General features: G+C 36.8%; 1 protein-coding gene across 3 annotated transcripts in view; it reads left to right on the forward strand.

The window, feature by feature from the left end:
• LOC149815567 (UDP-Glycosyltransferase superfamily protein) overlaps nucleotides 1–14,686 on the forward strand; it is a 37,981-nt gene extending 23,295 nt beyond the window's left edge. For 2 of the 3 annotated variants that reach the window (XM_089988417.1, XM_089988415.1), the window contains exons 8-17: nucleotides 10,061–10,127; nucleotides 10,206–10,278; nucleotides 10,365–10,506; nucleotides 10,878–11,044; nucleotides 11,300–11,410; nucleotides 11,493–11,554; nucleotides 11,673–11,725; nucleotides 11,857–11,932; nucleotides 13,632–13,760; nucleotides 14,239–14,686. In XM_089988417.1, coding sequence (XP_089844543.1) covers nucleotides 10,061–10,127; nucleotides 10,206–10,278; nucleotides 10,365–10,506; nucleotides 10,878–11,044; nucleotides 11,300–11,410; nucleotides 11,493–11,554; nucleotides 11,673–11,725; nucleotides 11,857–11,932; nucleotides 13,632–13,760; nucleotides 14,239–14,298 — 940 coding nt within the window. In that variant the 3' untranslated portion in view covers nucleotides 14,299–14,686. Of the gene's footprint in view, nucleotides 1–10,060; nucleotides 10,128–10,205; nucleotides 10,279–10,364; nucleotides 10,507–10,877; nucleotides 11,045–11,299; nucleotides 11,411–11,492; nucleotides 11,555–11,672; nucleotides 11,726–11,856; nucleotides 11,933–13,631; nucleotides 13,761–14,122 lie in introns of all 3 variants that reach the window. The other variant, XM_089988416.1, reaches the window with a different exon arrangement.
• The last annotated feature ends 8,126 nt before the right edge of the window (nucleotides 14,687–22,812 follow it).

Consider the following 22,812-nt stretch of genomic DNA (forward strand, 5'->3'; position numbering starts at 1 on the left):
TGTTTGCCCTAAATGGAAGAAGCTGCTTGTCATGGCCACCATATCTCAAAAGGAAGAAAATATGACTCCGTCAAATGGAGCTCTTTCTCTACATCAGATCGTGAAAGCGCTTCAACTACTTTTTAAGGGAGCTGTTTCTAGAGCAACTACATCTACCTATTCTTCTCTTGGTAAGATCTCTTGGCTCTTAGATTCAGGTGCCTCTTTTCATATGTTCCCCAACATATGTTATTTATATGATTTTTTAAAGATTTCATCACCCTCTTTTGTTTCAACTGCCAATGGCATTTCTCTTGAAATTAAAGGAACTGAAAATTTTGAAGATTTTTTTTTATTTCTAAAATTAGATTTATTCCAAAACTAAATTTAAACTTACTTTCTGTCTCTCAACTCTCGGACCATGGATGTGATATAAAATTCTCATTTGATAAATGTTGAATACGAGATTGCCGGTCCGGGAAATTGACTAGGGAAGGCTCTAAAAAAGATCTTTACTATGCGGACTTCCTTCAAATTCCAAAAGTTTCTTTTTATAATGTGCTACATCACAAAGACATTAATGTATGACACAAAAGACTTGGCCACCCCAATGTCAAAAAAATTTTGTATCTTCCGTTTGCCAAACATTTATGTAAAGAAAAATTTGTTTGTAATGATTGCACACTTGAAAAAATGAGAAGTTTGCCATATTATCAAAGATCCATGTTTACTACAAAACCTTTTGAACTTGTTCATTTAAATGTTTGGGGACCGACACCCATTATTTCAAACGGTAGGTTCTCTTATTATGTGATATTTGTGGATGATTTCTTTAGATTTACTTGGATATATTTCCTCAAATATAAACACGAGGTTTTTGCAACATTTAAATCTTATCGTATGATGATTAAGAATCAATTTGACGAAAATTTAGAGATTCTTAGAACAGATTCTGGGGGAGAATATTTTTCAAATGATTTTAAAAGTTATCTTGAGAATTATGGGATAATTCATCAAAAATCTTGTTCCAAAACACCCCAACAAAATGGTTTGGCTGAAAGGAAACATAGGCACATTATTGAGACAACCATAACCCTGCTCATTTCCCAAAACATCCCTAAAAGATTTTGGGCTGAAGCTGCCCTTGCATCTGTCTATTTTATCAACCGTCTTTCATCAAAAAATTTAGATAAAATTTCACCATTTGAAATTTTTTATAAAAGAGATCCTGATTATAGTAGGTTAAGGGTTTTTGGGTGCAAATGTTTTATTTTGACAAATAAAAATGATAAATTTTCTCCTAAAGCCATTCCATGTGCCTTGGGTATTTCGAGATTCAGAAAGGATTTTGGTGCTACGATATCAAGAATGATAAATTATGTGTCTAGAAATGTAAGCTTTCTAGAAAATGTTAGTGAGTTTGAAAAATCTGAATCTCATGAGGAAAATATGGATTATTCCTTTTTATTTGATCTATTGTCAAGAGATGTTGATATCAGTGATGAGGAATTCACACCAAGTGAAAATGAAGTAGAAGAGAATGGCAATCCTCCTCCGCCTTTTATCTATAATGAGGCTTATGATAGATCTTCTAGGGAACCTGTTGTATACAAACATAGAGACCAAAGCAGTTTTAAAAGTGCTATAGAGAAATATAGTAAACCTAGTGAAACCATCACCTTGGGTGAAAGTTCTTAAAGAACTGAGAGAAATAGGAGACCTCCTAGATTCATATCTTATGACTCATTTTCTCCTAAACATAGAGCGTGCCTTAGTGCCATACACTCATACGTTGAGCCCAAAAATTTTGAAGAAGCCAAAAAGATGAATGAATAGGTAAAAGCCATGGAAAATGAACTAAGGGCTCTTAGGAAAGCTAGAACATAGGAGTTTCAGGATCTTCCTAAAAGAAAGAAAAGTATAGGATGTAGGTGGGTTTTTAAAGTCAAAACCAAGAGTGATGGAACTCTTTAGAGATATAAGGCGCGTCTAGTTGTTAAGGGATATGAACAAGAATATGGGGTAGATTATGATGAAATATTTGCCCCCGTTGCTTGAATGGTTATAGTTAGATGCCTTATTACCATCGCATCAATTAAAAAATAGAATATTTATCAAATGGACGTTAAAAATGCTTTCTTAAATGGAGATTTAAATGAAGAAGTTTATATGACTGCTCCTCTTGGAATGGATTGCCCTAATGGTAAAGTTCTCCATTTACGTGCAGGAAGTGCTTTAGTGAAGAAATCTGCTAGCTGATATTCTGATGTGATATATGACATTGTAATTGTTTCACGTAGATACTCATCACGAACATAGTGGTAGTCCATTTCGATATGTTTGGTCCGTTCATGGAAGGTGTGATTGTTGACAATATAAATGACACTTTTGTTGTCACAACAAAGCTTTAAAGCTTCACTAATGTAAACCCCAATATCTTTGAGATGACTTCGAAGCCACACAAGTTTCATTGTAGCAGTTGCCATAGCCTGGTATTCAGCTTCAATAGAGCATAGTGAAACTTTTTGTTGCTTCTTGCATCTCCAAGCAATTAAAGAATCGCCTAAAAAGGCACAAAAGCTAATAGTTGAGATTCTATCGTTAGGGTTACCTTCCCAATCTGCATCAGTATAAGCAAGTAAATTTAATGAAGAAGAAGAGGATACAAATAACCCGTTAATTACGGTGTTTTTGATGTATCGAATGACCCGGAGCACGACACTCATATGCACAGTTGTAAGAACATGCTGAAATTGACTAACAGAGTGAGCAACATGAGCGATGTCAGGTTTGGTGATAGTCAGATATGTGTGAGATCCAATGAGTTGTCTGTAGGGGGTTAGATCTTCTAGAAGAACCCCATCCTCCAACCTTAATTTGGCATTTATGACTTCTGGAGTCTCCACCTTTTTATCATCTGAAATTTCAAACTTAGTACATATATCTGCAACAAGCTTCATCTGTGACAGAATATATCCTCAGGGAGAATATCCAACTTCAATACCAAGAAAATATCTAAAAAAGCCTAAATCAGACATGTCAAAGCTATTTTTTAGCATATTTTTAATATTAACAATACTATCTTGATCATTTATTGTGATAATCATGTTATCAACATAAAGCAATAATATAACAATATTAGTACCTACACTTTTCACAAAGAGAGCAGTGTTAGAATAACAGGAATGAAATCCCAATTTAATCATGATATCACTAAATCGATCATACCAAGCCTTGGGGGTTTGTTTAAGACCATGTATAGCTTTTAAGAGTTTGAGGGTTTGACCTTGTCCAATGTTAACTCCGAGTGACGGATCCATATATACTTATTCATTTAGATTTCTATTTTAAAATGCAATTTTCACATCGAGTTGATATATAGGCCATTTTTTGGTTGATACGATAGCTATTAAGGTTCTAACACTTGTCATTCTGGCTATAGGGGCGAATGTTTTCTTGTAGTCAATTTCATATTCTTGTGAATATCCCTTAGCCACTAATATGACTTTATATCTTTTTAAGGATCCATCGCTTTTGGTTTTAACCTTAAATACCCATCGACATCCGATAGGTTTTTTATGTAAAGGAGTTTGACTATTTTCCAAGTATTGGCCTTTTTCAATGCATCTAATTCTATTTTCATGGCTTCAACCCAGTGTGGTATTGTTTTAACTTGATTATAATGAGTAGGTTCATAATATGAATGTAATGTCATCAGACAAGCCCTATAATTAGGTGTAAGAGACTCATATGACACAAACCTATTGGGTGGAATTGATTCTCTAGACGATCTCTTAATAGGGGTTTCTTCTAAAGATTCAGAAAGATGAGAAAATTTCTCCAAGGCACTAATGAGCCTTTTTTGGTCTCTTCGGGTATACACATTAATATTTTCATTACCGATATCACCACCATATGGTGATATTTCAATATTGGATACATCACAAGTATCCTCTATATTTTCAGGATGAGTCATAGAATCATCACATATATCATCTATAAGGTCATATGTAAAAACATATAGTCAATTTTATTTTGTTTTTCTAGGTTTTCAAATCCATTCTCATCTTTCAAAAAAGTTACATCTTTTGAAACATATAGTTTGTTATTTTTGAAATCAAAGCATATATAGCTTTTTTTATTTTCCCCATAGCCCCAAAAAACACATTCAATCGCCTTTGGGGATAACTTATCTCTCTTTTGTAAGAGGACAAAAATTTACAACCAAAGATGCGAAGGCGATTGAAGTCTAGAGGAAATTTGAAAAGTTTTTCATATGGAGAGACATTCTGTAAGTTAGAATAAGGCATTCTATTGATTAAATATGTTGAGGTCAAGACGACTTCGACCCAATTTTTTTTTGGAATATTTTTACAGATAAGCAATGTTCTAGCAGTTTCGATAATGTCTATGTTTTCTTTTCGCTAGTCTATTTTGTTGTGGATTTGTAGGGCACAATTTTTTATGACAAATCCTATTTTGTTTTAAGTAATTTTGAAATTCGGTAGACAAATATTCTCCACCGGAATCAGATCTAAGAATGGATATATTACTTTGAAATTGATTTTGTATTTTCATATGAAACTCTTTAAAGAAGGAAAACACTTCTGATTTATGATTAAAAAAATAGATTCAAACATATCTAGTGAAGTCATCGATGAAAATGACATAATAAAAGTAACCACCTTTAGACATAATCGGAGATGGACCTCAAACATCCGAGTGCACCAATTCAAAAGGTCGTGTTGAAAGAAAATTCTAGTTGGAAATGGAATAGACTTCATTTTCTCAAAAATGCAATCTTTGCAATTAATGTATTTTTTCTTACAAAATTTGTTTTCAAATGAAAGGATACATTTTTGAATAACTTGGATGTCCAAGTTTTTTATGCCAAGTTGCAATGCTTTTATCTTGGACATAAGTACAAAAAGAGTTTATAGGAAGGTTTAGATGATCCATATAGTAGGGATCCCCCTTTTTATGGCCTTGCTCAATCCGCTTCCCGGACTGGAGATCATGCACAAAGCAACCATTAGATGAGAAAAATATTTCATATCCATGGTCGGCAATTTGGGAAACCGAAAAAAAATTCAAATTTAGCTTTGGAACAACTCATACTTTTGAAACAAAAAGGTTTTGAGAATTTTTAGAGTTGAGTGTTCCAATACTTATGATTTTTAAAAAAGTACCATCGTCCGTAGAAACACATGAACCTTTTGAATTGGTGCATATATCGGTTAAATCATTTTCACGAGGGGTCATATGAAAGGATGCTCCGGAGTCTAAGATCCAATAATACGTATCGGGTGATGATGTAGACGCAATGATCGCACCCGACGTGGAAGAAGTGGTTTTGAGAATTTGTTATAGAGCCATATATATTTGGCTAAGTGTTTCTTTGAGATCTCCACTCTTGCCTTCATATTCTTTGTGTGTGGTAAATTCTTCAAGAGAAGCCACCTTAGGCTCAAATGCTCCATTTAGCTTTGGGCAAACAGGTTTGATGTGACTCGGCTCATAACAATGATGACATACAATCATCTTTCTTCCTCCACTATAGTTTCCTTATTTTCCAAAGTATGGTGGTTTATAGGTTTTGACATTGTTGTCGGGTTTGGATATGGCAAGCACTTCATCAATGTTCTTATTCGTGCCAAGCCTAGTTTCCTCTTGTGTGATTTCGGCTATGACATCTTCTATTGAAGGAAAAATAGATCTATGGAGAAGTGATGACCTCACTTGCTCAAATTCGGGACGTAGTCCAAACCAGAATTACCGGAAGCGGCTAGGTGTATGGGGAAGCGCGCTTCCCCGAAACGTGTTTCGGAAGCGCAAAACGTCGCGCTTCCGAAACGTGCAGGGAAGTGTTTCCCTTTTTTGGGAAGCACGCTTTCCCCTCGCTTCTCCCTTTTTTCATTTTTATTTTATTTTATTTTATTTTATTTTATTTTTTCCCTTTTTTTCGCTTCTCCCTCGCTTCCTAGGTCACTTTCGGTTCGCTTCTAGTTCGCTTCCTAGGTCGCTTATGAGACGGATCGTGAATCGCTTCTAAGTCGTCCTACGCTTCCCGCTTCCTAAAATTTTGAATGTGCCTCGCTTCCCGCTCCCGCTTCCCGCTTCCTCGACTGACAACCATGGTCCAAAAAAAAATTGGAACAATCGATCTTGTTCCATTTGTTTTTCGTCTTAGTTCAACATCCTCCATAGAAACCCATTTTGGCACTAAAAGAGCCAACTCATCTCATAGTGGGTTTAATGCAAGGTTGCCAAACTAGAAAGCGAAAGCGAGAAACAATACAGGAAGCGGAAGCGAGGCATTTTAAATTTATATAAAGCAGGAAGCGAAGTTTCAATTTAAAAGCAAAATATGAATAAAAAATGAAGCAATATGGAATCATACAAGAAACAAATAAAAACTAAAATAAAACTTATCATTCTTATATTTCATGATTTTTCTGTAAGAGTTACATTTTTTGTTAAAATCTAACAATGATGGTTACCAATTTAAAGAAAGTACATGGAAAGTGAGTGAAAGCGTAAGAGAAAATACATTAAAAAGATGAAAAGAAACGTGAGAGAAGTATATAGTATGCATAGACCATGTGTATGAGAAGCATAGAAGAAGCGTGAGGGAATCGAGCTTCTCATGAAGTTTCGGAAGCGAGTATCGCGCTTCCGAAGTGAGTTTCCGAGAAGCGAGCTTCCCACCTACCTTAGAAGCTTCCGATAACTTTGGTTTAATGCACTACAATAATCTTGTATACTTGAATCACCTTGTTTGGTGGTTTTAATTTTTTCTTGCAAAAAATATGCTCATACAAGGTCTTTTTTGGTATACATACCCTTCATAAAGAACCAAACCTCATTGGCTCAACAAAATTTAACTATATTTGCACATACCTTGAGTTTAACATTGTTCATGAACCAAGCAAGGATCTTGGCGTGATTGCTTTCCCAATCTTCAACTTTTCTTTGGTGGTCTTCAATGGCTTTGAGACGAGCATCTCCCTCGAGAGCCTTTTCTTAGTCTCCTTCAATCTTGGTGAGCTCTAATTGAGGTTCCGTAATAGAACCCATTACATAGCCCCAAAGTTTCTTACCTTTGAGGTTGTTCTCCATTGTCGATGGCCACATCATGTAGTTCTTTCCATTGAGCTTGAAGGATAGGTCGATTTTGGATTTCATGATACTACCAAAGTGTGTGAAGAATAGTGACAATGAATGTAAAGATGAATATCACGCTTTTTCTTTTATGAACCGAATGGCTTTGATACCATATAACTAAGTATGAGTAAAGATAAAGAATGCTAAAAAGGCATTCACAATGTCCAACAATGGACAAATACACAAAGCAGATAATAGCCAAGTCCACTATGGGACAATACACAAGCTTTAAGAAAAGCACAAACTAAAATATAAAATCTCTTTATTGAGAGAGAGAGAGCACTAAAGCTTGAAGAATACAAGGGGATACACCGCTATTTATACAAATTGAATGGGGTAAAAAAAGGAGGCCAAAAGGGAGCTCCCAAAGAGCCGTTGGGAGCCCCCAACGACTCTATTGTGGGCCCCCTTAAGTGGCTTGAATAATTAAAATTAAAAGAAGATAAAAAATAAATAGAAAAGAAAAAAAATTGTAAAAAGACTATATATATATATATATATATTTGGTCTTCTAGAGAGAGGGTGACGTCCCTTCTAGAGTTCTTTCTATAGAAGATAGAGTTCTACTATCTCTCTCTAACTACTCATACTTATCCTATTATCATTTCTTATATTTTATTTTTTTATTTTTAATTAGAGATCTATCTAAAACACCTATCTAGGTAGAGTTCTACTCCATGTAGAACTCCACCTTATCCAATAAATAAATTTTTTGAAATTTAATTAATTAATATTTTTATTAATTATTTAATATTAAATTATTAATTAATTACTTTTTAGAATATTCCAGAGGGTATCTCCCCCCTCTAGAAGTCCTCTCAACGTGGAATTCTTATTCAATTTAACCTTTAGATTGATTTTAAAACTTTAAATTGGTTACTCTTGGATATCAGATTCAGATCTGGATCTATGATCTAAATCCATATTCAAAATCCATATGGATCCAACTTGGACCAGATCCTAGTTAATATGGGTCCTGGACTGTGTCCAGATCCATATCAACTTGGATCAAACAGATCAGATCTGATCCGATCTAATCCAAAAAATAGTAAAAATAGAAGTGGGTCATTTTTGAAAAATGCGATTTTTAGGCGAACCGTAACCCGATTTCAAAAAAATGAAATATCAATGTTCTCAGAATTACGAGACACATCTAACGGTATAATTACCTGAATTTTGCTCGATTTTTGCTTAATTTTAAAGGTTAAAAACAAAAAGTTTCTCAAATATTATTCGCCTCGTTTTGGTTTTGTCAGTGGACCTTGGGCCACGTCCAGACCCAACTGACGTCACCTACAATTGAAGATATTTTCTATGATTTTTATCAACTTTATAAAACACTTAGCCAAAATTTCAGAAATTTTGAATTTAAAACTATGGAAAAATACATGATAACACATCTTTAATCTATCTCTTCCATACATACTTCAACCAACACTTCATAAAGGGGTGATGGCTTGTCTTTCTTACGATGAGTGATGGTGACCCTCACATGCTTGAATTCGGGTCTAAGGCCTTGCATAAATTGAAAAAAATGTTCTTCTAAGATTTGTTTTTTTCTTAGATTAGCATCATTGGATGTGTCTCAAATAGTCTCAAGTTTAGTCATTTGGTCCCAAAGTCTTTTTAAATATCCATAGTATTCTCGCACATTTTTGTCACTTTGTGTACACTTATGAATCTTGTTTCATATTTCTCATTTGTGAGTGACATCTCTTGGGTATACATTTGCTTGATAAAAGTCCAAGTCTCATCCACTCTTTCAAATTCTAAGATATTTTTTGCAAGGTTCGGCCGACATGCTTTTCATGAAGAGAGATAACACTTTAGCATGACTTACTTCCCATGCCTTATAGATATTTTTGTAATCCAAGATAGCTTTATCTTTCTCATTTCCTTTGAGGGTCTCCTCTTTAGTTGTACCATATTCTCCCACAACCTTGGTAAGAGTAGGTTGAGGTTTAGAACCATCAACAAGTGCCACAATTCCTTTTCCACTAAGATTCTCTTCACCATGGTGGCCCATATGTTGTAGTTGGTCTCATCAAATTTGATGAGAACAATGGTTACAACTTCCTTGTCGGCCATGGAAGTAAAGAGAAAAGAGAAGAGGGAGATGGTAAAAGAAGATGAAGTCGGATAATGACACGCTTTCCAAAGAAACAAACCAACGCTCTCCCGATCTCATGGTCCACCACGTGATCTTTAAATACATATTACAATCAAGGAGCACCAAGGCTCTGATACCATGTAATGAAAAAGAGAAAAACAATACAAGAGTGCCTCTTATGGGATTACAAGAACACAAGAGCATAAACCACTTATGGGTCAATAGAAAAATACAAGCAGGGCCTCTTAGGGACCAAAAACACAAGTAAAAATAGTGTCCTTTAGTAGAGAGAATATGCTTGAGAAAGCATAAAAGAATAGGGACAAGAGATCCCTTTATATAGAGTACAAGCGGCAAAGAGAGCTCCCAATATAGACGCTTGGAGCTCCCAACGGCTATAAATGTGACCGTTGAGGACTCCCAACGACTCTATGTTCTAACGACCATAGAGCCCCTAGCCTATATAAAAAGGACAAAAGTAATAAAAATAAAAAATTACAAAACTGTCCCTAGAGGACAGGACCTATTACAATTAAGGAAAAGACCAAAATGCCCTTAGAGGGCATTACCTATTACAATACAGAAAAATGCAGTATATATACTCATATACATAATAAACAATCTATCTATCTATCTATATATTGAACACACACATACATACCTACAACTTTAACAATGATTACTCCTGTACCGTCACTCTGCATACCATCCTTACAAGAAAACCACATGAAAATAGATCTGTTTCATATACTCAAATGATCTGTATATATTCTCCATGTTGAAATTTCTTTTTGGATTTTTCCCTAGAGCAACAGTTCTTTATGATCAGCCTCCTGAATTTTTTCGTCCTGCTACACTACAAGAAAAACATGAGGTGAGTCTTTTCTTTTTGCCCTTATCTGAAGAAACATGCCACAGATGAAGTGCTGTGGTATAATGTCAGCATTTATAGTTGTTTTGTAGATTGCAAAAGGATATCAATCATCCGCATGACATCCATGATTGTGTCACTGCAGATAATATTGGTAGGTGAAGAGTAGTAATTGTTATTTATGACCGAATTTCACATGACCCCATGTTTTTTTCTCACAATTTGTCATGTTTTTGCCAGATTGTGTAGTTGGTGGAGTTGAATGTACATCAAGTGAGGTGTCTAATTCTTCTATAGTATGTACCAGCTTTACTGCCTGGAATGGTGATGGTATCTATTTGAATAGGAACAGACCAGCTCTCATCATAAGCAGTACCAGTTGGTGAGATATTTCAAGTCATGTTAAATTATGGTATATGTTGGTGATAAATAAGAATTTGATGTGTTACCTTTAAAACTTGGGCAACTATTTTATCTGTGAATTGTTTTCATGAATGTTATTCTTAATGTTGGTGGTGTACTCATAAGTCTTCAAGTTAGGCTAGTTTTCTAATTTATTTATTTCAATTGAATACAAAACAATGATACTTCATTTGTGATTTTGATGCTTTATATAGTCCTTTGGGTTGCCTCTCTTGTGTTTTCTTTTTTCCGTCCTGCTTTTAATGGCTTTCATTTATGAAATGTCTACTTCAGTGTTGTTGAAATCCCACTGCAATCTTTAGTATATCATTGCTATGGACTTATTAACAGGACTCCAGATGAGGATTTCAGTATGCTTTTAGAAGCAGCAGTGATGTATGATAGGCGTGTGGCTGCAATCCTGAACGAGCATGATTCTATGGAAAATGAAGAAGTATGGAGGGATATTTCCCAAGGAAAAGAATATTTGTACCCTAGATTACTGTTTATCATTACTGGTAAGCAGCATTTAATGTTGGAACTTACCTTAGATTACTGTTGATCGGTACTGGTAAGCAGCATTTAATGTTGGTATTTACTCTAGATTACTATTGATCATTACTTGTAAGCATCATTTAATGTTGGGATTTACCCTAGATTACTGTTTATCATTACTAGTAAGCAGCATTTCATGTTTGAATTAGGTACTCATAAATCCTATCCTTTTATGCGTAATTTGGTAAATTAACTGAAAACCATCATGCTCCTGAAAGGGAAAGGCCCAGAAAGAGAGAAGTACGAAGAGAAGATTAGGAAGTTACATCTGAAGCGTGTGGCATTTCGTACAATGTGGCTATCAGCTGAGGATTATCCATTGCTGCTTGGTAATCATTCATTTGCAGCTACACACTTTGAACTTTCAAGTCCCAACCTAATATAGTTTTCTCTGGCTACTGCTTTGGGTAGGTTCAGCAGATTTGGGTGTCTGCTTGCATACTTCCTCATCAGGCTTGGATCTCCCAATGAAGGTAGTCCATTAATGTTGGTGTAGCAAAGGCCACTGTCTTCCATGAAGATGTATATCTAAATATTCACTCACTTTGCTGATCTCTGGTGAATATTTTCATGCCTGTGACTGATGTTTAGGTTGTGGATATGTTTGGATGCGGGCTACCAGTTTGTGCTGTATCCTACTCATGGTATATTAATTGCAACTGTGTTATGTAAACACTTTTTTACATAAGTTGATGGTTTTATACACTTTTTTTGTGTGTGATTTTTACTCAAATTGATTTTCTTAAATGTGAGTCTCTCATTTCTTGATTGCAAGTATCAAGGAACTTGTTAAAGTTGAAAAAAATGGCCTCCTCTTTTCATCATCTTCTGAGCTTGCTGATGAACTCTTGGTAAGTTTGAGTCAAAGTGATCTGCATTTTTCTTAATCTGGCACAGTTATTTATGCACTGATTTCTTGCAGGTTTATGTATCTCATTATCATCTGAATTAAAAAAAATAGATTGTGCACTTTTTATGTAGTTGACAGTGTTGTGTTTGTGATATTTAATGGATGAGTTGAATCTAAGATGTGATTCTAGTGCAATTTGTCATAAACTTATGTGATTCTTCAGATAGCATGATATTAGACCCCATGGCCAAAATCCATGTTGTTCTTAACACTTGTGCTCTCTCTCTCTCACTCTCATGCACGTGCACCCCTTGAACATATAGTGGTTAATGGTCATTATTTTCATTAATACTTTCATTCAGATTTATTAGTTCGGAGTAGTTGTTGAATAATGTGAAAAAGGAGCAGCACATAATAAACTATAAATATATATTTATGTGAACAAAGAATCGTGAAAACAAGTTGTGCCTTGGAAATATTGTTTTCATCTTTTAGCCAGTCAACCCTTAATTTTTTAGTGTATGCATCTAATTAGTGGGAGCAGTTTTTGACAAATTGGGCTCATTTGAGTGTTAGAAAATAATTAGATTGTCTAAAGACTAAACAGAAAAGTTTGACTTTGGATCAGATTGAACTATGACTCTCTTATGAATTCCTTCTATTAAGCATGTTAATGACATTGAGAAAATCATCTATCAAGCCTGTTAAGGACAGTGGAAAAATCATCACTACGTTAAAAAAATTGCCTATGAAAGCAAAAACTAGCAGTGTTCCTCAAAGTTTTAAATGGGTGATAAGAAAATGGGTTAGTTATGTTCCATTTGAATCACAGAGATTAACTTGAATGCAATTTTTGGGGTGTGGGGTGTTTGGCGGTGAGGAAAAGGAAAAGCAAAAATAGAGATGATTATCAAAAACAAAATGAGATGGATAAACTCAACTTAGGATGTGATTGTGAAATTTGAATGGATTTTAAGATCTTGGCACTGGGCCATTTTCTGATTTATTCTTTTTAGTTTTGGACCCACTAATATGCTTTTGCAATGTTCCAACACAAGCCTTTTTCAGATGTTGTAACTGTCGAGAGACGAAGTATTTTGTCTGCCTGAAGAAAGGTGTACCTGTTTTTCCTTAGATTAGTGGTGCAAAGTTTGGAAACAGGTTGCCAATTTGAAACTAAATTTGGTATTTTATCTGCAAGATTTACATCTTATTTTTCATGCTCACTCAAGAGGCCAGTGAGTTGCTTTGAGATACAACATTTGGAGTGATAGTAGCATCTATATTTTATATACTTTTTGTATGTTTTAAATGTGTATTTACAATACCCTGTTCGGTAGTTTACAGAAATGCTTGTGCATGTTTTCATCTTTACCCTAATTTAATTATATCATGTGTTTACTTTTGCACTTCAGCTTTGCTGATGTCCAGATATTTACCACGATGATTAGAGAATTCCTTCTATGTATTGTGATTAAAATAATACTTGGTGTTTGTTATTTTTTTGTTTCAATAATGTCTGTCACAGTTATTTTAAAGTTCAACTTCCATATTCATGTTTGTACTAAATCATAAATTGGAGAGGACGTCTGTAGTTATTCTTGCATTATAGAATACATGTATGTGCAGCTTATTCAATGCCATGATGAGCTTCCTACTCTTTGCTATTTCAAGTAAATAACCGGACTAAAACTCTGCAGATGCTTTTTAAGGGATTTCCAGATAGTTGTAATGCTCTAATCTCATTAAGGAATGGTGCATTAGAGACGGGGTCTTCTGCTAAGTGGACTACAGAGTGGAGAGAGCATGCCATGCCTCTCATAACCAGGGTAAATTTTTGGCCTAATTCATCATGGAACTTGATTTAGGCTATCTTTTGCTAGTGATTCAGCATGAATGTCCATTTATTAATGCCTTTTTTCATGCATCACAGTATTTGGCTATTCCAGTGCATGCATATTACTGTCCTTTAAGGCAGGAATGTGAACTAATGCCTGCACGCAGGCATTTTCATAACATGCAGCTTTATAGGTGTACAATGACCTGTTCACTTATAGGCTTATAGCCCATGTTTTTTTGTGGCATGTTTGTCATTTTGTCATCACACCTGGACATTAGAATGCTAAAACTATGTAAACATTTGTAAGTGGTTCTTCAGACTAAATTTGCTTTTCTTTAATGGTTATTGAAGGTGATTGGTGAATAGAAAGACAAAATTTGATGTGCAGTTGGTCCTTGACTAAGGAACTGTTTCGGTTGCTGATGTGTGTTAGCAGATCTATTTCTGTTATTGTTTCTTGCTTACAGAATCAAGGGATGAGCATTCATAAAGCAGCTGAGTTTATGAGAAATCAACCATCAGACTAAATTTGCTTTTCTTGAATGGTTATTGAAGTTGATTGGTGAATAGAATGACAAAGTTTGACGTGGAGTTGGTCCTTGAGTAACGAACTGTTTCGGTTGCAGATGCGTGATAGCAGATCTAGAACTGTTAGTGTTTCTTGGTTACAGGAATCAAGGGATCAGCATTCATAAAACAACTGAGTTTATGAGAAATCAACCATCATCACATTTATGTTGACAGTGTGTGATGAATGTTTCAATGGGCTGGACATTGACTACGGGAAAGAAGTCGTTAGCATAACCATCCTCTCTCTCTCTCTCTCTCTCTCTGAGGTTCCTTTTTAAATGGCTTTGTACTGTTATCAAGTTGTGATTTTAGATCTGCCCATACAATGAAAACATCTTAAACATCTACATCACTTGTTGCTAAGCATGTTGGATAATTTTAGATCATTCGATCCCAGCCTGCTGGAGTGGCTGCCACCCTGCTCAACACAGCAGACTTAAGAGGAGGGCCATGAACCTGATTAGCCTAGTTAGTAGGTTAACAGGAGGGTCATGATCCAGGTTTTATATCCGAAAGCTTGAAGTGTTCAAACTTGGCTCATTTTTGTGCCGATTGAGCTGAGCTGAGTTCAAGCTTATAATGAGCCCAAGCTAAATGAGTCGAGATCAAGCTGGCTTGTTGACAGAAAAAATACCTTGTTTTAGAGCTGGAAGTAATAGTACTACAAAAAAAATAGTGGCAGAGTTTAAAGCAATAAGATTTTATCTCTAAAATTATTGCTTGCAAATCAAATACTCCAATCATTTGTTTTACACTATATATAATATAAAACATATTTATTACTGCTTGACGAGCTTATATGAGCTAAGCCAAGTCAAACATCTAGTGTTCATGTTTGGCTTCGCAAGCCCATTTTACAAGTTCAAACTAGTTCTTTATGAGCTCGGCTTGTTTCCCAGCCCTATCAATAAGGCCTGGGCATAAACCTGGCCTACCAACGTATCAGGTTGGGCTTTGTTAGTTTTTGGTTTCTCTACAAAGTAGTGGTAGGTTGGATCAAATCAGGTTCAGTCAGGGCTGGCTCCGGCCTGATGCCCACTTTTAGTTGGTTCTATTAGATCTTTAGAGCCAGAATATACTATCTGCTCATTATTTTTCATCATCAAGCCTTCTAAAGAAGCTTAAACACTGATCAAGGGAACAAATACAAAACCCAAGTAAAATGGAGCTATAAACAAGCTGTCCAAGTCCTACCCATGTAGAAATGGAAGCTCACCTTTTTGGCCCAACCCAGACCTGAATTTGAAACTGGATAAAACTGGGTCTGCATGGGTACATTGAGGTCTAGGTCTGGGCATGTTCAACCTGGGTTGACTGTCAAATTTCTTATGCTTGACCATATTTATTAAAACTCTGTTAAGAAACACATCTTTTTCAATACAACTTCTAAAAACAAATGAAACAGTCTTTTTCAAAAAACAAAAAAAAACATGTTCTTTCTAGAGAAACTTTTAGAACAAAAAATTATATTTAAAAAATTACTTTTTAAAACCTTAATTATGGATCCAATTGGATCGGATCTTGGGTTTGAATAACAATCATTCTTGAATTTGAATCTCAAAGCTCCTATGCCATACCTTGATTTCGAAGGAAAAATCTCATTTATGTGTTGGTTTTTCAACCCCGTTATACAAAATTAAAACTGAATTAAACCCGTATGTATTGCTTGCCGATTTTCTGCAACTCACTATTTTATGCCATTTTTTTCAGCAGTCTTTTATTAATGCAAAACCTTTCATATAATGTATTCAACGTTTAACAATTTTTTGCCGTTTCACGTATTGCTAACTAGGTGCTTGACCAAGATTTTAGTTTAATTTCTTTTCTAAGCCCTAGATTTGATGCATTTTTTGCAACTAGGCTCAAGGCACGAGCCCAAACCTGGCAACAAAAACTGCAGCATGGTCAGGTCAGATTTCCAGCTCTTTGGCAGCTCCTCAACTTAAACCAACTTGGCTCATGTTTTACTGCACTCAAGCATGCTAGTCTAAGCAACTTGCAAAGGCTGACATGCACCAACGCTGACTATTGGGTCATGATAAAGCTGCATCCAGGTTGAGTCAACACCCTGATCATTCACATGTCCCCATGAAATAGTTCTAAATTCATGACCTTACAATAAAGTTGGAAACTTTGAAATCCATGAACTTTGGGCATGCTTCATCAGTCAGTGTTGATCCTGATATAAGAAGCTAGGATAGCAAAGCATGTCAGAGAATATTAACCAAACAACCCCATCCAAACTGCTTTTGGACAAAGCATATCGATATTGAGTAAACTACTGACTCTCTACGTGGTATGTACCCACATAAACAGGTTCAAATCCCATGGGCATCACCCTCCCTGCGTAAGCCGAAGCTTGGCAACTCCCTGGGGTTGAAGGGTAAGCCCTCGGACGCTGACATGGACAGAGACCGTAGTATGTCTGGCTGAGCGAGCGCGGCTAGGTCTCTGTGCCTGGAGCGGTTTCTCCGAGTAAAAAAAAATGTACCCACATAAACAGGGAAATATTCTTGTGCATTCTCCGTTCATTCACATACACTTGGTATGAAACCACACGCACACATCTGCATGCTTAAATGCGCTACACTAGCAACATACATGCACACATGGAATAATGCAATCCTATGAATCAGAATCTTATAGCATTTGAAGTTTTTTTTTTAATCTGACTGCGCAGATGTGTTCTACATACTTGGTTTTGTATGAATCAACTCTTGGATCATCCAATTATGACGAATTGAATAGTTTTTTGTGGCTTTAAAATGAAGAGCATAATATTTTTGCAAATATTCAAGCTTCAGAAAAATTGTAAAATTTTCGCTAAAAAACACTATTCATGGGTCGATTACTGGCAAATGGATCATGCTGAATACATCTACAAGGTTGGATTTGCAAGAAAAAATAGGTACCGAAAATACCCAGTTAGCATGTTTGGTGGTTTGCATATTCTCACGACCCTCCTACGCACATGCACTTATTTTGGTTTTTAAAAGTTCAAAAAATGCCTTCAATATATCCAACTTTTACCTTATTTGCTTCTGTAGATTTGGGTAATATTTGCTGCCTCTTGGGTAGTGAAAAAATATAATATTTTTTTTTTTTACATTTGATCCTCCAATGTCATCTACTTATCAAGTTTAATAGAAACTGACCTTTGGATCATGTTTTTCTGATGCATATGCCAGATTTTACATGATTTTCAAACCTCAACAAAACATATTTTTACATCAAAAAACTACGAACCAACCATTCTTACTATTTTGACTATGCTGAACTCAGCCATGAGGTCAGATTTGGTCAAAACAACCTCCCTCTATCAGTTCCAACTAAGGGGTTTAGGGTACCAATTCTTTCCCCGGTAGATTCTTGCCTCTATCTACTGAACGAATCCGGGTCGATTTTATATCCGTACAAAAACCATATCACTGGCAGTTTGCCGTCCCTGCGTGACCAAGAATTTAATGGGGGTCAACTCCAACCATCAATGCATGCATGGACCATCCAGGAGGGTGAAGACGGTGCAGCCCTAACCTGTCCAGGGATCCAGGGAGCGGCTAAGTGCCATAATCAATCACATGACAGCATTTCATGTGGGGCCTGCACTCTGTAACTGTGGCCCCCATGCAATGCTGTCATTTGTTTGGCTATAGCACTTATCCATGTCACCTAACCGCTCCTTTGATCTCAACTCGCCCTAACCCGCAAGGCAGTAGTAACCCCAGTAACTAGGGCACAGACATATAAGGTGCCATTAGCACTAGAATTGGTGGGGGCCCACTTCAAAGTTGAGAATATGAACCGTCCGTGACTGCTAGAGGTCCTACACCACAAAAGCCCCTTGGGCTGATATACCAACAAAGTTGGCAGGGGCTTTCACCAACTTATTGAAGCAGACCACAAAATTAACCCAAAGGGTGGTTAGGGGGAGGGATGTGAGGTATCATAAGCCCAAAACCCAGAAGGTTCACATGCCTAACAAGACCACCACTTGCCTTTTGCAGGTGCCACTGGACCATCCCACTTTTATTCTCCTTTTGGATCCTTGCCCTTAACCGTTTCTTAGGGGCAACTTTCTACCTTACTATATGCATCCACAAGAAGGAACAAAGTGGAAGGTTGATAATTTTCACCAAGATTGACACTATCATTATGGTTAATTAGTAGGACTGGGAAATGAGCCAAGCCACTTGGAACTTTAATAAGTTTGTTCGGCTCTTAAAATGAGCTTGCATTCGCTCATCTGGTAGGGGCAACTTGTGAATGTCACTAAGTTGACGGGACGTCACAAGTTTGAAACCCATGGGTGGCGTCTCTTGCCGCAAGGTCGAAGCTAGGTGTACTCCCTGGTGGGCAAGGGAGGATCTTAAGGGTTTTACCAACAGGAGGCTAGCCAAGGTGTGGTCAGTGATGGGGGATTTTCCCTTAGATTATCCAAAAAAAAAAACTGAGCTTGCATTCAGCTCTATATGAAAGGTTTTCAGCTCGGCTTGGCTCGGGTAGGCCCGTACAAACAAATTTATACTTTATGGGATCTATGAATCACAGAATACTTATGTAAATGAATTAGTTGCTAGGCATGATTTAGGCACAAAAGTAAAAGTTTAAATGAGCATAAGTATTTCATTCTTCATCTTCTCCTTCGTGTTAGAGTTAGTACTGAACTAAAACAAACCAAGTTAGCATTAATAATTCTATTCATCCCGGGGCTCAAATGAAATAGGTGGATGGTTAATTCTCACTATCATAACCGAGGGTTCTCGGGTTTGAATAGGACAAGGTTATCAGCTTCTATGTAAAAGAGTTGTCGTCACTTCTATATGTGACTGACTCTGAAGCAGATCAGGTCATGCTGAACATGAGCGCTTTTGCTCATGCCGACATTGTGGCCGTCTGTTTGCATTTTGGATGAATGCCACTTTTGAGCGTTTTAAAATGCAAATCGGACGGCCACGATGTCGGCATGAGCAAAAACGCTCATGTTCAGCATGCCCTGATCTGCTTGTCTGACTCTTGTAGCTGTTTCATCACTTCAGCAATTTTCTATCCAACCAACGGGGCTCTGCTTGTCTAGCAGGATCTGTTAGTGGCCGTCTCCTTGTGTTAGGACGTTGTAAGTTTGAATCTCAATGGTATAGTTGTATTACTGGTAAGGGTCTGCCTAACCCCACCTTTCTTTATCGAAAAAAAAAAGTTTTTCCTATTTAATTTTTTTTTCAAAAAAAAAGAAAAAGAGAAAAAGAAAGAAAAAGATATCACACTGGAATCATCATCAACAATGTTAAAAGTCAATGTCCAAAACAGCCAATAAAAGTAGGTTTAAGTGTTTAGAGTCACCAAATGGATTTTATTCCCTTGTCTAGGTCCAAATATTACTACTTACAGTTGCAAAAGTGTGATTGGTGGTAGTAGAGGTAACCCTTTTGTTTCTTTTTTTTATTATTTATAACCACAAGAAATCACACCCAAGACTTATTGCACTTGTTCAACTTGCCATACCTACTATTGTCATGCCGAGACTAGGGCCCCTGCTCCCAAGGCCAGTGCAGGTATTGGCTTACTCACAGTGGTGATGCCCATGAGAATCGAACCTTGACTACCCTATGGTGGTGGTAACCTTATTTGCCTAAAGCTTGTCAAGAGACTCGTACGCTTTGGATAATACCCTGGACTATGTTCTGTCACTTTCTGTTTTTTACTTTATTTTTGCATTTTTTCTTGTTCCTTTTCTTGTATGGGACTTTTGAGTACTCGGGACACGTGGCTCAAGGATGGATATTGCGTGGGGCCCATGCCAGATGCAGCAAATCAAGAATCTCTGGCTCAATTTGGGGGGTGGGGAATGGATCGGGTCAAAGATCACCCTAAGATCTCACATCGGTGGGATTAAAGATTGGCTACCAAAAAAAGTTTGTTAATTACTCTAATCAAGAATCATCTTTGTGGTTTACTTTCCAAAAGTAAGATGCATCTTGGACTAGCTGTAGATTGGATCCCGGCCTAAGTCCTAATGTAACAAGATGATGGACTTAGAAGATCGAATGGACTTATTGGGTCTAGACCAAAAAATATGACCCAGATCCAGCTCAGCATATGCGTAGATTTGGGTCATGCCTAATTGTATCCATATACGGACCCAAATGCATTCCCAAGCTAAATAAGGTGGGTCCTTGAAGTCAGATATTGATGCTCCTCAAGCAAAAATAAGTTTTAAGGCCCTCAAAAGAAAGTCTTTGAAAGTAGCTTATTTTGTTTAACAACATTATTACAATTTTGACTATATATGGAAAACACAATATGTTGCCTATCAAAAAAAGATTTATTAATTGTTTTTACAATTTTTTTCTATAAGAAAAAAAGTAAATTACAAGAAGCTGCCACACTTGTTGGCTATTTACCGAGAAACCTGTCCAGTTTTTCAATTACTTTTCTGTCTTTTCTTAATAATAAATACTGGGGTCTTTTTTTTTTTTAAAAACTAAGCAACGGACAACTGGCATGTTTCTGCCGGAAGATTAAAGAGAAAGCATGTTTATTCAACAAAGATGAAAAACACATGCAAGACACGACGTGGGACGATCACAGTTCGAAACTTATGAGGGGTGTTCCTTGCCGCAAGGTCAAAGCTGGGTGTACTTTCCGTTATTCAAAGAGGAACCTCAAAGGGTTTTAGCCAATGTTATAAGTATCGGTGCGTATCGGCAGGAAATTGATAAGCTTCACCCTGAATCGGCTATTTTTTAAATAAATATAAAAAATACAAAAAAATAAATTTATTTATTTTAATATTATTTTAATGGTTTTAACACATGTCACGTTATGATTGACACATAATATTTTCATCAATGACCAAAGTGAAAAAAAAAACCCTAGGCCTAAATTTAAATCTTTTTTCCTGGCCTTATATATATATCATTAAAAAGATCAAAGAAAAACACAACAAAAAATATGCTATTCACAAGTTTTTTTGCTATAAATATGTAGATTAAACAAGTAAAAATGTGAATTTTTTCCTTGAGTTACCAAAGGGGGAGAAGAAAAAAACTAAACCCCAACCCTTGATTTTAATCTTTTTTTGTTGGGGCTACATGAGCACAAACACACTCAACTTGGATTTGTGATTGATGCTTTGGTTGCAAGCAATAATGCAAGCAATACGGGAGCTCACGAGCATCCCCTTTGAGTTCACGAGCCCTAAACGCTAAAAGACGCCTTGTGTCTTCTTGTCTTCACCCATGTGGGGTCCACAAGAAATTATTGGCCATTTCCCCCCACGCGAAGTTTATGTGAGCCCAAATTTGGGTCCTCATACCATGAGGCCTCCCTTACTTAGTAGCATGAAGCCTTTCTTTGTGGACCTTCAGTTTCCTGGCTGGCAATCTAGGGCTGTCAATGCGTTAAATCCAAGTCAGATCTGGTCCCCACGTGGATCCATTTTTCGAGGACGTGGCACGAATATTTAGGACATGATTCTCGAGTGCATTGGATTGGATCCTTAAGGGGGTGAATGAGTTCCGTGGATCTCAAACTCAGGTTTATGACCCAATGATTACTGATCCTTGAATGTCAACTGCCTCCAGTTTTGTCCCTAAATGTGGGATTAGATCTGTATGGCCCCATTTGAAATGCTGACATAGGTGAGACCGAGATCCGGTTGGTCCCAAAAGCTGATTTAGATCTGTATGGTCTGTTTGAAGAGAGTCAAATATGAATCGATTGGATAAAGGTTCAGAACCGGGTCCATCATATTTGATCCAGATGAAACTCTTCCATTTTTTTTTCTTTCTCAAATTCATCTTTTTTATTGGATTCGGATCTGAAGCCACTTTATCAGAGGTGCAGTCGATGTGGCTACTGGGTCCACGAATGCAGTACTTGCGGCACGAGCCCGGCAAAGATTAGTGAATTAAGCATCCAGACTGGATTGAGAGGGATAAAATTGGATTGTCTCTTGTTCAAGTTAACATTCCGAAGAATGATGCAGGATTGCCGGATCCGGAATGCTGCTGTCCTGTTGAACCACATGCTTGCCCATCGGATCCACCGGGCCAAGGGTGCAATCCGTGGGTCCGAGGAGTCGGAACACTAGCACTAGGGCTCACGTGACCTCACAATCTGGACCTCTGAAACAAAATCATGCATGGCTAGTGGGTCCCAGTGAACCATAACTGGTGGCCCAAATCATGGCCTCACTTGGAGTCACATGGGGACGCCCTCATGCCAAGAGAACTCGATAACCTTTTTAACAAAATCGTTTCCCTATCTTCATGTCTCCAACGAAACAGGGCCGAGGATCTTAGTTGTGCGGTCTGGATTGCACAAATAAAAAGACTATAATACCCTTACGGTTTTTCAAATATGACAACCGCAAAATTCATGTCGTACAAAAAGCACCAACTTGTGTAAATCTCCTTGTCAAATGCCGGACATTTTTGTCATTTTTGAAAAGATAAAAACCAACCAGCCTGTCT

This window comes from Nuphar pumila, chromosome 15, assembly GCF_984573655.1.
Source record: "Nuphar pumila chromosome 15, dmNupPumi1.hap1.1, whole genome shotgun sequence".
Lineage (NCBI taxonomy): Eukaryota > Viridiplantae > Streptophyta > Magnoliopsida > Nymphaeales > Nymphaeaceae > Nuphar > Nuphar pumila.